General features: G+C 39.1%; 1 protein-coding gene across 1 annotated transcript; it reads right to left on the bottom strand.

Annotated features, from left to right (window-relative positions):
- Nucleotides 1-1,150: 1,150 nt before the first annotated feature.
- tm9sf1 (transmembrane 9 superfamily member 1) lies at nucleotides 1,151-14,253 on the bottom strand. Its single transcript, XM_041814814.1, has 9 exons — nucleotides 13,771-14,253; nucleotides 10,420-10,631; nucleotides 8,426-8,557; nucleotides 7,886-8,008; nucleotides 4,905-5,263; nucleotides 4,396-4,550; nucleotides 2,852-3,037; nucleotides 2,425-2,698; nucleotides 1,151-2,298 (listed from the first exon to the last, which is right to left on the bottom strand). The coding sequence occupies exons 2-9, from the start codon at nucleotides 10,624-10,626 to the stop codon at nucleotides 1,905-1,907; spliced, it is 1,830 nt and encodes a 609-aa protein (XP_041670748.1). The 5' UTR covers nucleotides 10,627-10,631; nucleotides 13,771-14,253; the 3' UTR covers nucleotides 1,151-1,904.
- Nucleotides 14,254-14,362: the final 109 nt, after the last annotated feature.

Raw genomic sequence — 14,362 nt, 5'->3', positions numbered from 1 at the left:
CTATTTTTGAATTTAGATGACTAAACACTTATTTAGATAGACCGTGTTAAAAATGTTTTGCTTTATTTTACAAAGTTTGTTCAGCTAAATGCTACTAGGCTAAATATTACACACTGCACCATTAATATTTAATCTCTTTTTTTGACCTTTTAAAGTTATAATATTGAATCTTATCTCATGTTTCAATCTGTAAAACTCGTGATTTCAACTTTCTACTTAATATATGCCTTCAAAAATTATTTTGACATATAATTTTGTTTTGACATTTATAACTAATAAATTTGACTTTTCATCTCAGATTTTTAGCTTGCAATTAATCATTTCGACATTTTTAATCTCAAAAGTTTTTATCCCCATAATTCATTATAGGGGAAAATGAGGTTTCCTGTTAATGGTTAAATGTTGACCCTGCTGTGATTGATTATCAACTCTGCCCTTTGTCATTCCCCATATCAGGTGCTACACTTGTATATTTTACAGCTATCAAGGTAGAGATAAACCATTTATATGTGAACACTGAAGTCTATAAGCTATACGTATTATACAGTAAACCAGTGTTTCATTTTCATGGACACATTACACATATTGAGAGAAAAACGATGTTTAATGTGCCAGCATATTTCTTCATCAGGTCCCCAAAATGCTTTGTTTGAAATGTTTGAATGTAATTAAAAATAGAATAACTATTGTAACAGAATTTAAAATTAGAATTAAAGGAGTCATTACAATTTAGCTCTGGAAAAAAATCTGAATTGATAACTAGATGAAAGCAGAACCAAATAGCTGCCACTCACTCATTATGGGTTCTCAATGAAGTGAGACAGCGGCTGTGCCAACAGTTTACCTGTTATAGTAGCTCTTGAAATTAATGAAAAACAGGAACAAGGAGTTCAGCTGAAAGTTTGAGAGAGTCCATCACTGAGTGACTGCAGACTCAGACATTCCCTCTTGCAAACCGTTACTGTGAGACGCTGTCTGTCCAAACAGAAGAGCTGCAATTTGCTGATACAGTGCATTTGAAGTGATAATTTGCCACCTTCCCCCGCCCCCAATGACATTATAGTTGGATGAAGCTCATCGACCAACCAGTCAACCCCAACTGACTAAAAAGGTGTCAGTCCTAATATGAAGAAAGGCAAAGGTGACGGAATTACTATTAAAAAGCTTTAATCGAAAAGACTATTTACATCAGAAACCAAAAATCACAGTCATGGTGACCATAGAATGCAATGACAACATTGTGCCCATCACCAGCATTTTCAACAGCTATTCAATCAACAAGGCATCTTTACGCTTCTTAACTGCAGGGCCATGAGGTGCTTGTCAAGGCCAGTGCAAAAATGTTTATAACATCTGAATAGGCTGCCACAATTCAATGTATTTGGGAATATATCTGCAAGTTATACTTTTGAGCTTCGGCTTTATAAATTAAAACTACTCAGTCAATCTTCTTGAAGTTAAGGGAGTGTAATATAGGACGTGTAGATCCTGCCAAGTCCTGGTAGACCACAGAGTAGGGAGTCTTGCAGGTAATCGCAGACTGAACTACAATGAATTCTCAGCCTTCAAAAGCAACATACAATTGACCCATTCACTCAAGATGGGACACAGTAATCCCTTTGTAGTGAAACATCCCATTTTATCCTTAAAATACACATTCCACCCCACTTCCCAGATAACTCAAATATATCTTCATATAGCCATTTATCCCTTCTTTCAAAAATGACAGCCCTACCTCAATCAGCTACTGTCAAATTGAGTCAAAGGCTCTGATTCCTGCTCCCATTTCCCATGAGAAGGTGTGATTGTTGTGTTTTGTATGACTGGAGCAAGAGGAAGATATGCAGATTGTCCATGTGTAACATAAAGATATGTTTGTTTATAGCCGTCTGCACATTTCATGACTAGTCCATCTTGAGGCTCCGGTAGATATAGCGAATAAATGCCAGTGAGGCCCAGAACGACACACTGCCCAGCATGAGTGAGAAGACCATAGCTGTGAGCAGAGAGTAGCCAAAGAACTCCGTGCTCTGCACCAAGCCACTCATGGAGGACCGGTTTCGATAGTAGAAAACCGAGTAGACGAAGATGAAGATGCCAGTGGAGCCGGTGCTTAGCACGCTCCGCCACCACCACCTGTAGTCCTCACCCGACAGGAGGAAGTAGGTGAGCGCAACAGAGATGCAGGCGCCGACGGAGAGGAGGATGGCGAAGACACACAGCAGGATGCCGTAGAGGGTGTAGTGCTCTCTGCCCCAAACGGTGGCAAAGATGTAGTACAGCTCCACTGAGATGGCACTGAGGAGAAAAAATGAAAAGAAGAGTGAGCTTCCTGTGTTCTCTCCTCTGCTTTATATGTAAGAGGACAAAGGTGTTAATGCAACTGAATCTCCTGCCCTTTTTTCACTCTCAACAGAAGCTCACCTGAACGGCAGAAAGCCGCCGATTGCCATGTGCACAGCCGTGTGCTTGTACCAAGGCTGTGTGGGGATCTGTCGGGCAATGTTGCGAGTTCGGCACGGCGCCTGGAAGCTGCCAGCTCGATTTTTTCCCACAATACCCCCGATGACGGTGAGCGGGAAACCAACGAGCACCCAGGCACCCAGCAGGAGGAACACGGTGGTGGCTGGTAGAGCCTGGGTGGAGCCGCTCCACCAGTGGACGGAGTTCACTACGCTCCATGTCAGGAACAGAGGAGCTGAGGAAAAGAAGGCATTCATACACTCACTGGCCACTTCATTAGGTACACCTGTTCAAATGCTTTGATTATGTGAAGCTCAAAGTGAGAACCAGCATGGAGAAGAAAGATGATCCAGGTGGTCTGATCCGGAACTCTTCTAATGAAACTCACCAGAGAAGAGCGTTGATGTGAGGATGATGTTCCACACCCAGCGCTGGCCGTTGATCTGTGTGTAGAAGCTGCATGACACATAGCCTGACACACAGCTGGTCAGAGCGTACAGGACGATAGCTGCAGAGTTGATGGCACCGTGTCTGTGCACGTTGAACATCCCAAGCAATGCCATGATGATGATTCCTGCAGGAAAACACAAAAAGAATAAGACTCCTGCACATACAGTATGTGCATTTTACCTCCATGTACAAGCTGTTATGATCTTTCAAGTTTTTCAGTCCAGAGTTGGCAGCTTTTTTAGATTCAGCCTTAGTATTTGGCCAAAAAATGCTTTTCAGTTATGGTCATGGTTTAGTCCTTTTAACCCTTTAAAATTTCAGCCTTGATTTAAGAACTCAATTTTCCTTTTTAAGCCAGCTTAATGTCCTTTCATTTGAGCCTTCAAAGGTGTGTTTGCATTTGACACAACTGTTTTGTACAGCACTCAAGCATGACTGCTAACCACTTTCATCTTCCGACTGGTCTGCTTTTACATTAGTATTATCCAAATCTGAGCATGCCTACATCCACAGTCCCAAACAGCAGGTGGTGCTTTGTGCAAGTGGTTTGCAAATGTGCCCAGAAGGGGTCAGAAGAAGAGGCAACTAGTACAACCACTTGAGTCAGGTTGGTATTTCTTTAGGGACACATGAACAGGGAGAACATAAAAATGAAAGGCCCTATCCAAAAACCTTCTTGCACTGATGAAACAGTGCTAACCGCAGCCCTTTTCTAGTAAATGTGTTGAGCGATTAATTTTTTTGTAGACAATAAATCGCTGAAGTTTTGTAGTTAATTGCCATCAGTCTCCCCATTTTGAAATGGCCTTTTTTATATAAAACTGTTTTTGTTTCATTTTGGATTTTTATATTGCATTCAGCTACTGTTAGTTGACTTCTTGTTTGACCAAAAACCTGCTTGTATTTTGAAAGTAAATAAGAAATTTTGGGTAGACCAAAGATTATAACGAACTAAACCACAGAAAAAGGAACCTGAAGCAGACTGTTGCAAAACACAATAAACATGGGGAAACTATCAACAGCATGAGGTCTGGAGAAGGAGATTATAATGTTGGCTGCAGTTTCAGTCATGACAGTGCATGTTTCAGCATTCTATTGTATTGATCACAGCTGTCAAATAGCAGCTATTCTCAGCTGATGGGTTAGGACCCAAAAGTGGGTTGCAGAGCTGTTATCCAGGGGTCACTGGAAAAATAATTGTGGAAAAATGTCTGTGATGTATGGAAGCCCAAAATGAACATAAAAGTATGCTATTTTTGGCAGTTTTGCAATGAAAGTGTGTATAAATGTGTTGTTTTGTTAAGACCTAATTTTATTCCTCTTCTTATCATTAACAAGTCCATTTGTTGGATTTATATCACAAGTTGTCTTTCTAACTGCATGTAAGCATACTAACTGGAATTTAACAAGACTGTCTGTCAGCATAGAACTTTGAGTTACTGGTTTCCAGTGTAGTGTCCAGTGTTAAGAGTAAACGTTCACCTGTGGCGAGGGTAAGAAACTGAGCCCCCACTCCCAGCACGGCGCACAGCAGGCTTTTGTAAGGAGGAAACCTGAAGACGTCGGTGTGTATGATCTTCCAGCCGTTGTCGCCCTGGTCGAGATCATCACAGCCTCCGTCCTCCTCCACATTGTACCTAAGGGTGAGAGACAAATGCTTTAAACAGGATATCATGACATACCTGAGCAGAAAAATGCTTTAGTCGAGATGAAAGTTGATCTGAATTTAAGTTTCACCTCCAGAAAAAAGAGAACAAAGAAACAGCACCAATCTAAAACATCTCAAATTTTAATTATGTCTCAAACAAAAGGAGTATCTAATCTTACATTTCATTACCTAACACTGTCTGTGGGACAAGGTGATGCTGGTTTTAACTGAGCTTGTTATCAGCCTTTCAATTCAGTATGCTTATTTATATGGAAGGCAACTTAAGGTTTCTCCTCCAGCAGCCCACATACATATCAACCTCCTGTCTCTTTTACTGACTTACCTGGCAAAGTCATTCTTAAGAACACGCATGAGGATGATGATGACGAAGCCCAGCAGCAGCACCACCAGTACCAGTGAGTTAATGATGGACAGCCAGTGGATCTCCAGTGTTTTGGGAAAGAACGAGTGGTCTCGGAGGCGTTCAGCTCTTCTGGCGTAAGTAAGAGGGGACTCGAACCAGCGCACACTGTAAGTGTGGGTAACTGTAAGGCCGCCTCCACCCACTCCAACCCCACCAACTGCTGCCCCTGCCCCCTCCTCCAGTGGAACCGGTTTGACATCTTTCACTGAGACGTTGGCAAAAATCACAGAGTCGCCGTTGTACTCTATGTTGAAGTCGAGGTGAGTCCATAAACCCACCTATTATGGATGAGAGAAGAGAGGGACAGGGAGTGAGGAAAAGGACATCAAAAAAGTAAAACCCAAAGGAGAAAGAAATAGAAATAAGTTTTAGGTGTGAGTTCCTGATTTTCTAGGATCCCACATAACGAGTACCAAATTCTGTGTGCATTTTATTACTTTGCATGTTTGGTTGGTGCTTGTTTTGCAGGACTCAGCTAAGAATGATGACTTTTTGAGAAATGTCAGACTTTGGAGGCTATAGTATTTATATTAGGGATACGTGTGGTTAACAGGTTTATGTCTTGGACAGTTTGGATGAAAAGCAACCCCAAGCTAAGAGTGCAGGATATTGGATTTTTAACGACATCCAATATGCCAATATTGACAAATTCACTTTTCTGGTACTTCAAGCTGAAAAATTGAAACTTCCATATATTCTAGAGTCATCAGACATAAAGTGAAATATTTCAACTTTTTTTTTTTTTAAGCTTGATGATTATGACTTACAACTCACAAAAATATAAAACCACAAATATATTTGCAAAATATTTGAAAATTGTTGAAAAGTCCAATTGGCAAAGGTTTCCTGAGCCTTCATTCTCTCACTCTGGTCTATTACACACAACCACAATCATGGGGAAGACTGCTGACTTGACAAATGTCCAGAAGACAACAATCAACACCCACCACAAGGAGAGTAAGCCACAGAATGTCACTCCTGAAAGAGCAGGGTGTTCTCAGAGGCCGTATCAAAGCAGACTCATGGAAACTTGACTGGAAGAGAAAAGTGTGGTAAGAAAAGGAGCACAGTCAACAGGGATGTGCTCAGCCTTCAGAGGAGTGTCAAACAAAGCAGATTCAAGAACCTAAGGGAGCTTCACAAGGAGCAGACTGAGACTGGAGTCAGTGGATCAGTAGCCACCACATGGACATGTTCAGGAAATGTACTACAAGTGTTGTGCTCTTAGTGGTTGAGCCACTGCTGAACCACAGATGTCATCAGCGTCTGACCTGGGCTAAGGAGAAAAAGAACCGGACTGTTGCTAAGTGGTCCAAAGTCCTGTTTTCAGATGAAAATAAATTTTGAATTTCGTTTCTAAATCAAGGTCCCAGAGTCTGGAGGAGGATCACAGAGGCAAAGAATCCTTTAGTGCTTTAAGTCCAGTGTTTTCAGTTTCCACTGTCAGTGATGGTTTAGGGTGCCATGTCATCTGCTGAGGTGTCAGCTGTCTACTGGGAGATTTGAGACCTTCATGCTTCCATAGCTGTGAAGCTTTATGGAGATTCTGATTTTCTTTTCCAGCAGGACTTGGCACCACAGTGAAGCCAAAACTACCAGAAACTGGTTTGCAGACCATGGTGTTACTGTGTTTGATTGGACAGCAAACTGGTCTGATCAGAACCCCATAGAGAATCTCTGGAGTATTATCAAGAGGAAGATGAGAGACACCAGACTCAACAATCCAGATGAGCTGAAGGCTGCTATCAGAGCAACCTGGGCTTCATAACACCCCAGCAGGACCACAGACTGATTCACATAGATGCAGTAATTCATGCAGAGGGAGTTCAAATCAATACTGAGTGAATATAAGGGCATAATTTTACACAAGGTCAAATTTTGTTTTAGAAATCATTTTTTGAGTGCGTTTTTGTGATATTCTAAGACTTCGAGATGGAGGACTTTCGATTTTTGTGAGCTGTAAGCCATAATTATCAAGATTAAAACAACAAAACCTTTGAAATATTTCATTTTGTGTATGATGACTACAGAATATAAGGAAGTTTAGCTTCTTGAACTTAATTACCAGAAAAAAATAAACTTTTCATAATATTCTAATTTTTTGAGATGCACTAGTAAATACAGTTCAGATGTAAAATTTCAGGCTTTACAAGACAAGCCCCACACAGTACAATAAAAAGCACAGCAAGAATTTGGATTATACAAAAAGATCTATGTGAACCCACTTATAAAATAGAAAAAACTGCAGGGAGACATTATGAGTTTAATAATTTAGTTTTACTGTGTGGTTTATCTCTTATGCTGCAAAGCGGCTTGAATAAAAGTAAATAAGTCCTAAAAAGTTTATTCTTGTACTAGGACAGGCTGAGTCATGATTTATGTGGCAAATACAGGCAAATCTATGTGAAATTAGACATTTAACCCTAACCCCCACAAAGTTAGAATGGAAAAACCCTTGTTCTAAAAGCAGGTGTTTGATTATGGCATTGGCAGTTAAATGAGACCATTTCAAATTAATTTTAGCATTTGATTCTTTGCAAAGCTGATGGATTGTTCTGTCATCAGGTGGATCAATCCTGCAAAGCTTTAAGCTGATAATCTTTTACCTGGTCAGAGAATGACCTGACCAGTCAGCATCATTTGAGGAGAAAGAGGCATGATTTAGTTGTAGTGCAAAAAACGGCGGCCAGTGAAGAGATGAGAGAGAAGGATGTTGTTATAGCAGCAGGAGTAGTTTTTTTTAAGGGTTGGGCATATAACTGCACTGACCCGGGATGAGTTTTGTTTACCAACTGGCTCCAGTGATAGTAAACTACAATAACAGCTGCTTGTTCTTGTTATGAAGTCGTGGCAGATAAAGGTTAGTCCAGAGCCCTGCTTAGGGGACACAAATTGTTTACCTTGTGGCTGTGAGGTAGGAAGCCGCTCTCCTCTATGTATCCCACAAACCCCAAAATCGGGATGTCATCCAGGACGAATTCAAAGTAAAACAGCTCCTCAATGGCTTCGCGAAGCTGGTCGACCTGAAGCACAAAATACAGCCCTGATCATTCATTTTGATGACTGCAGTTTGTAGTATGGCCTGTGTTTGACAGATTTCTTCAAAGAAAATAGTTGGAGATGAACCTAAGAAGATTTTAATTATCACTAAGCCTGCTGATGGTGATCTAGTATCTGTGATAAGAAGCCAAACCACACAGAACTTTTTAATATGCTCAGCTGTGCCAAGACACACCAACTGCAAACAGATCAAGATCCTGGTTCACGCCTTCAAACGTCATGAAGGATGTAAATGCAACCACTACTCATTTATGACATAAAGACATTTCAATCCAGTTATCAATCAGACTATTAATTCTAGGCATCTAAAGTCAAACATTAGGTAAGACAATAAAAGTTAAAACAAAAAAGTGTGTCGGTATACAAATAGACCAATGTACCTCTTTCTCTGAGAGAGTGAGCTGGCAAACAGTTCTTCTCTCCATGTTTTCTCTAAATTTGATGAAATATAATGATTCTGCCATCCTGTCACCATCCAGCACCTCTCCCAGACTCAGGGACTTGTGATGCACCTGAAGAAAAATAGACACAATATGAGTGACAGTGTAAAAAACATTTTTGGTGGTGTTGCCATTGATCCTCATTTACATTATTTACTATATTTTCCTGTTTTAAGCCGTCAGCCATCTAGCTTCTTATCAAGTGGTTTGACAAAAGTAGGAACACATGATATTGGATATTTGCTGGTGTTCAATATACCAGTGTTTCTAAACTCCTCTTTCCATATACTGACATCAATACAAATATATACATAACTCTTTTATCGTAAAATAATACCAAAACTTTCTTGTATGAGAACAAACCTCTATTATTAAGAATCTTAAACAAAAATTATGACATAAGTCAAAAATATGAGATAAAAAACATTTTATTATTAGATACAAATATGAGATTGTGAGATAACAAAATCAGAATTATGCAATAAAAAGTCAAAATTATGAGATGACAGGTCTAAAAAATAAGATACAAATACAATATTATGAGATAAAAACATGATATGAGATAAAAATGCCAAATGATGAGATACAAAGATTATATTATACAAAGATACAAAGATGAAATGATGTGATACTAATATGGTATTTTGAGCTATAAATTCAGTGATTAAAAGTCACATTTATGAGATTCAATGATGATATTATGAGATAAAAGGATGACATGACATTAAATAGGAAATTGGAATACGAAGAAGTTATGAGATTGGAATTCAAAATCATGAGCTATGAGGATTAAATCATGTGAAATGAGAAAACATATATGAGATAAAAAATCTCATAATCTCTTCTGGTTTTCTCATAATAACGGCACTTTGCACATATGGCATTATTTTGACTTCTTTCTCTTAATTCTGACTTGTTTATCCTGATCCGTCCTTTTCTCTCAGAATTTTTTATTTAATATCTCATAATTCTGCCATTTTATCTCTTTATGTCTTTATCCTAAAACAGAAGGACATTCTAAAGGAACAATACATAGAAATTTTGCACTGAAATATCTAAATTGAATTTTCAACAATCACTAAACCTATGTTATATATTTTGTAGTTGAGAACTTATATTACATGAAATATTTAAAACTGCTTTTTAAAGCTGGGGAAATGGCCACCTGGCAGACTTTTAAACAGTGATCTTATTTACATTAAAAACATGTCCTTAACTGACATACAGCTGTAAAAACAACTAAGATAGAGGCAGAGTAGAGAACAACAGGGAGAGCTCAAATGAATAAAAACTATCTATAATCTGATAATTAAAGGCATCAAAATATCGTGTACAAATGACTATGTGATTTATTTATGTGTGTTCTTTTCACTGTAAAGACATTTTTTAGCAGAGAACCCAAGAAAGTAGCTTTGCAAGTGACTTAAGTTGCTATGTAACTGCCTTGAAAACAAATTCTGAGCAAAAGCATTGTGTGTAGTCTCATCATTGAGAACAAAAGGGGCTTTTACTTTGAAAAACATACCAAAAAAATTACCGTACTTTACGTTTGGGCCTGGGATGTACTGACAGGCAGGACTCAACTCTGTACCTCTTGGAGCATGCACTGTTGTTCTGTGCTGCATTCTCCTTCATGACTTCAGAATTACACAGTTTTTCTCAACATTCACCAGGAATATGAGCAAGTTCAAGCACAGAACTTCCCATAATTCCCCCCTAGCCTCAATATCATCTTTGTTCTTGTTTTGAATTAGAGCCCTCTGGCAGCAGAATTTACACATTGTGGGTTAAAGATGGACTTCCAAATTTTAAAAAATTCAAAAGCAATGTTACTACTTTGGTGTGATCGTCACAGAATCTAACATAACAACTGAAAATCCAGGTCCACTGAGAATTACAGCATTAACACACAGTGAAAGTGAACAAAGACTGACCTTCTCTGGCCTGCAGACAGGCAGCGTGTAGTAGTGATACGTCTCCTGAGGGTTATGATAAGGGCCCACTTTGTTGACATAGAGAGTCACGTTGTCCCCCTGCTTGTAACACATTGCACAGCCCGAGAACAAGCACAGCAACAAGACGCAGTGCAGGCCCATCGTCCTCTGGCGACCACCTGGCAGGTGTCCTGTTCCACTCTGCATAACCCCTGAAACAAAAAAGGATAGTCCATCAGAACATGAGCGATAGGAGGGATTTAAACAAGGCTGTCTGGCCCGACACTTCAAGAATGCCTCGAATTTCAAGTCCACAAATGAGATCGAGCCCATGCCATCCTGCCTGGCATGCAATGATTCATATGTCAGATGTATAAATTAGAAAATGTTATGCAGTGTCACTCAGTCTTTGTTTCAGACACTTGGGCAGAATTTGGAGACACTGCTTTCACCACCATTTACAGCATTTGTCACTTTATAGACCCTGTAAAGTGAAAATGAATATAATTAGGTTTGTTGTATGACAGGTCACTGTGTTATGAACCTCTACATCAAATTTCAGTCAAATAAAACATCTCAGAGTTTACAAAATTAAGTTTCAAAATCATGAAAAATGAGGCTGTAAAATCTATTCCAGGATGGTGTGGGCGTGTCTTTTGAATGGGCTGAAGCCACGCCCACTCAGGAGAAATATGATTCTCTCAAATTTAAAAAATGTTACAATCTGAATGTTGACCTTACCATAAACTGCTCAATAAAAGTGATAAGTAACAACATTAAGCACAACAGTAATTTGCAAATAGGAATGAAGGCTGGTGGGGCTAGCGGCTAACTTTAGCCAGATTCTAATCCTCATATAAGCCTTGCATCATATGTTCATTGATAATAATGGCCGTGTAATGACTTTGGCTGTTTTCTGAGCATTTTCTCCCTATTAGGAGAAAATTTGAAATTTGTGCAATTAAATGCACATTTAGTCTAATAGAAAACTAACTGCCTGGAAACATATTTTGTTGATGCCAGATTTCAATACTCTTCCTTGATGTTTGAAGATGTGCCATTTTTTGCACTTCCACTATGACTTCATTTTTCAATCAGGAAGCTTCCCCATTTCAAACTGTTCTGCGTCATACAATTTTTCACTGAGCATGCTACTTGAATGGAGTGCATCCAGTACGATTACTTCCAATTATCTTTAAAGAAAGGCTGAAACAGCTGCAAATAGACAGGGTTCACTAGTTTCCATTAATGGTATGCATTTAAATGCCAAAATACAGTAAAACAACAGATGTAGAAAAACTCAGCAAATTCAGCAAAGCAAATTTCTAAGTTATCTAAGTTCTAAGTTTAATAAAATTTTCAGCTTTGATACAAGAATGCCAGCTTAAAATCTGTGACATAAGTCACAATTATTACCATTATAATGGGTGTGGTAGCCTGCAGCTGACTCCACCTTCTACAACTATCCTTAACTGCCTTGCATTTATTATCATTTTTGTATTAAAGTGACTCTCAGAGCAGTGCGACTTCAACTGCTTCAACTAATATCTTCCCAAAAAGTCTGTGTCTCCTATTTAAACAGCGAGTTTGCTTCTGGTGCTCAGTTGCAGGGGGGTGGTCATGGAGATTGGCAAAAACATGGCCTGTTGGAAAGTTAAGCTGTGATAACCCTACTTTGTTTTTAACCTTATTTCTGACTCATCTAATCAATGTAAAAAAATAACAAATTGTACTTATTGTTGACAGTAAAATGTAGCCTCTTTTCAAAATACAAACCCTATTTTTCTTAATATGGTATGCGCCTATTTTTTGTTTGTTTTGGAAGTGTTGACTACAAGGACGTTCCTACTTCATAGTTATCCCACGACCTGCATAAAAACAGGACAAACTAAGGCAACTTTCTTGAAAACGTATGAACCCTTAAATAACTACTAAGATACTTCTCTGCAAAGAGAAGAAGGTGTCAAACTTAAGCCTGGAAGTTAGCATCAATGCATTTGATCCAACACAGATGTGTAGGTCTTTATACATCACATCTGGGGAGGGCCTGCTCACTGGACTGTTTAGGGGACCAGACATTTCTGTGGGCAGGCCTGGTCCTTAGACTCACTTCAAAGTTTAGGGAATGGGAAGGGAAAAAGAAGAAACATACATTCTGCCAATATACTTTCTGTACATGTCAGTAGAAATATTAGTGTCTGCCAAAACCGATAATTAACTTTTAAGCTATTACTGACATCATGCCAAAAGCATCATGCATCCCCAATTGTTAATATCAAAATGAGTACAATCACTCCACTATCACAAATATAAGTACTGTAAATACTGCACACACTGTTCCTATTATTGTGGCAATAAAAAAAAAGATTAGGAAAAATTTATGACCAGGGCAGCTTAAATTCATATTGTTCCTTGCTGTAGCTCTGTTTATTAGTATCTACCTGTCTCCCTCTTTCTGTATCACCCTCTTTCCCATCACATCCCTTACTAAGCTTGAGCAGATGGCGGTAAAACACGAGTCTGGTTCTGATCAAGGTTTCCATCTGGTTAAAGGGAAGGTTTTTTCTATCCACCGTAACATTGCTAAATGTTGCTTGATGCTGGGCTCATGCTGGATTTGTGTTGGATCTTTACAATAATATAATAAAGAGTAGTATAGTCTATAGGGCTGGGTATTTCCCATAGGCTCACGCTAAACATATCCTACACAAAATTCACTACAGCAGCTGCTCTTTATTATAGAAGATAACTGCAAAGGTAAGGCATCCTGTACTTTATTCCAGATCATCAGCAATCTGAGAAGATGAAATATCCGATTAATGATCACTGAGCTATAAATAAATGTATATACAATAATGTTAAAATTGAAATGTTGTCTCTGTTGTATCTCTTGCTGTTGTTTTTCATACTTTTCATATCAGAATATTCAGGTTTCACTTTACTATAAGCCCACTTGTATTTGCAAGAATACTTTTGTTTAAATATGCATCTACATAACACGAAGGCCCCGCATTTTCTATAATGAATCAGTGTTTGAGAGCACACTGAACAAATAAGGTTTTGACAGAGGATTTCGTTTACAAACATCCCAGCTAGCATTAAAAGTTGGGGCAAGGTCAAGTATCTAAGAGCCAAAAATGAAAGCTTATTGTTTGCTTTGCATTTTCTGCGGAAGGATAGATGACCATTATCCTGAAGGGTTCACAACTGACTTATGAAACAAGCAACTTAATCTATCTCAACGTTACTATAGATCTAAATAGCAATTTAATTAAAAAGCGGCAAAAAAGTGAAATAAAAGATTAAATGCAATGTTGAGTTACGGATAAAGAATCGGAAGATGTACTCTACCAGACGTAGTTGTGTCACTACCGTCCCGATGCTGCAGATCTCACCAAACCTGTCTGGCCGCCGGATTCTTCGGACTCCCAGGCCCCCGACAGTCCTCTCCGTGCCCCGGTATGAAGCTCAGTGTGTCGGTAAAGACTTACAGCTAAACATCATGTGGATCTCACGCAGTGTTTCAACGTTTTATGCATGAAATGCGTCCATATTCCGGTACAGAGTGTACTTTTATTGACACATGAGACACTGAAGCAGTAAGACCCGACTCCACGTCACCTTAAAAAATAAAAATAATGACGATGGGGTTGACTTTTCCGGAGGGGGCGGGGAAACAAAAAAGACTCCCACAGACCTTACCGGTAATTCTTAGAGGAAATGACGCCGCCCTTACGTGCTATTTGAAATGGAATAGTTGTATTTTCCGTAATCTAAAACCCAACATTGACACCGCTGCAACCTGACCTGAGAAACTCATATTTTTCTATATGACCGGATTTCCTTCCCCCGCAATGAACCAATCAAATGCCTTCGCAGCATTTCCTCGTTCGAAGCCAGACATTTCTAATCGTACCCGCGCCATCGATGGCCCATTCTTTAT

Source organism: Cheilinus undulatus, linkage group 19 (assembly GCF_018320785.1).
Source record: "Cheilinus undulatus linkage group 19, ASM1832078v1, whole genome shotgun sequence".
In the NCBI taxonomy this organism is placed as follows: Eukaryota; Metazoa; Chordata; class Actinopteri; order Labriformes; family Labridae; genus Cheilinus; species Cheilinus undulatus.
This window is presented reverse-complemented; position numbering and strand designations above follow the sequence as displayed.

Coding starts and splice junctions, on each gene's coding strand:
- tm9sf1 (XM_041814814.1), bottom strand. CDS start 10,626: ATGCAGAGTGGAACAGGACACCTGCCAGGTGGTCGCCAGAGGACGATG. Junction 5,264..7,885: donor TCCTACCTCACAGCCACAAG/GTAAACAATTTG, acceptor CATCCATAATAG/GTGGGTTTATGGACTCACCT. Junction 4,551..4,904: donor CTTAAGAATGACTTTGCCAG/GTAAGTCAGTAA, acceptor TCTCACCCTTAG/GTACAATGTGGAGGAGGACG.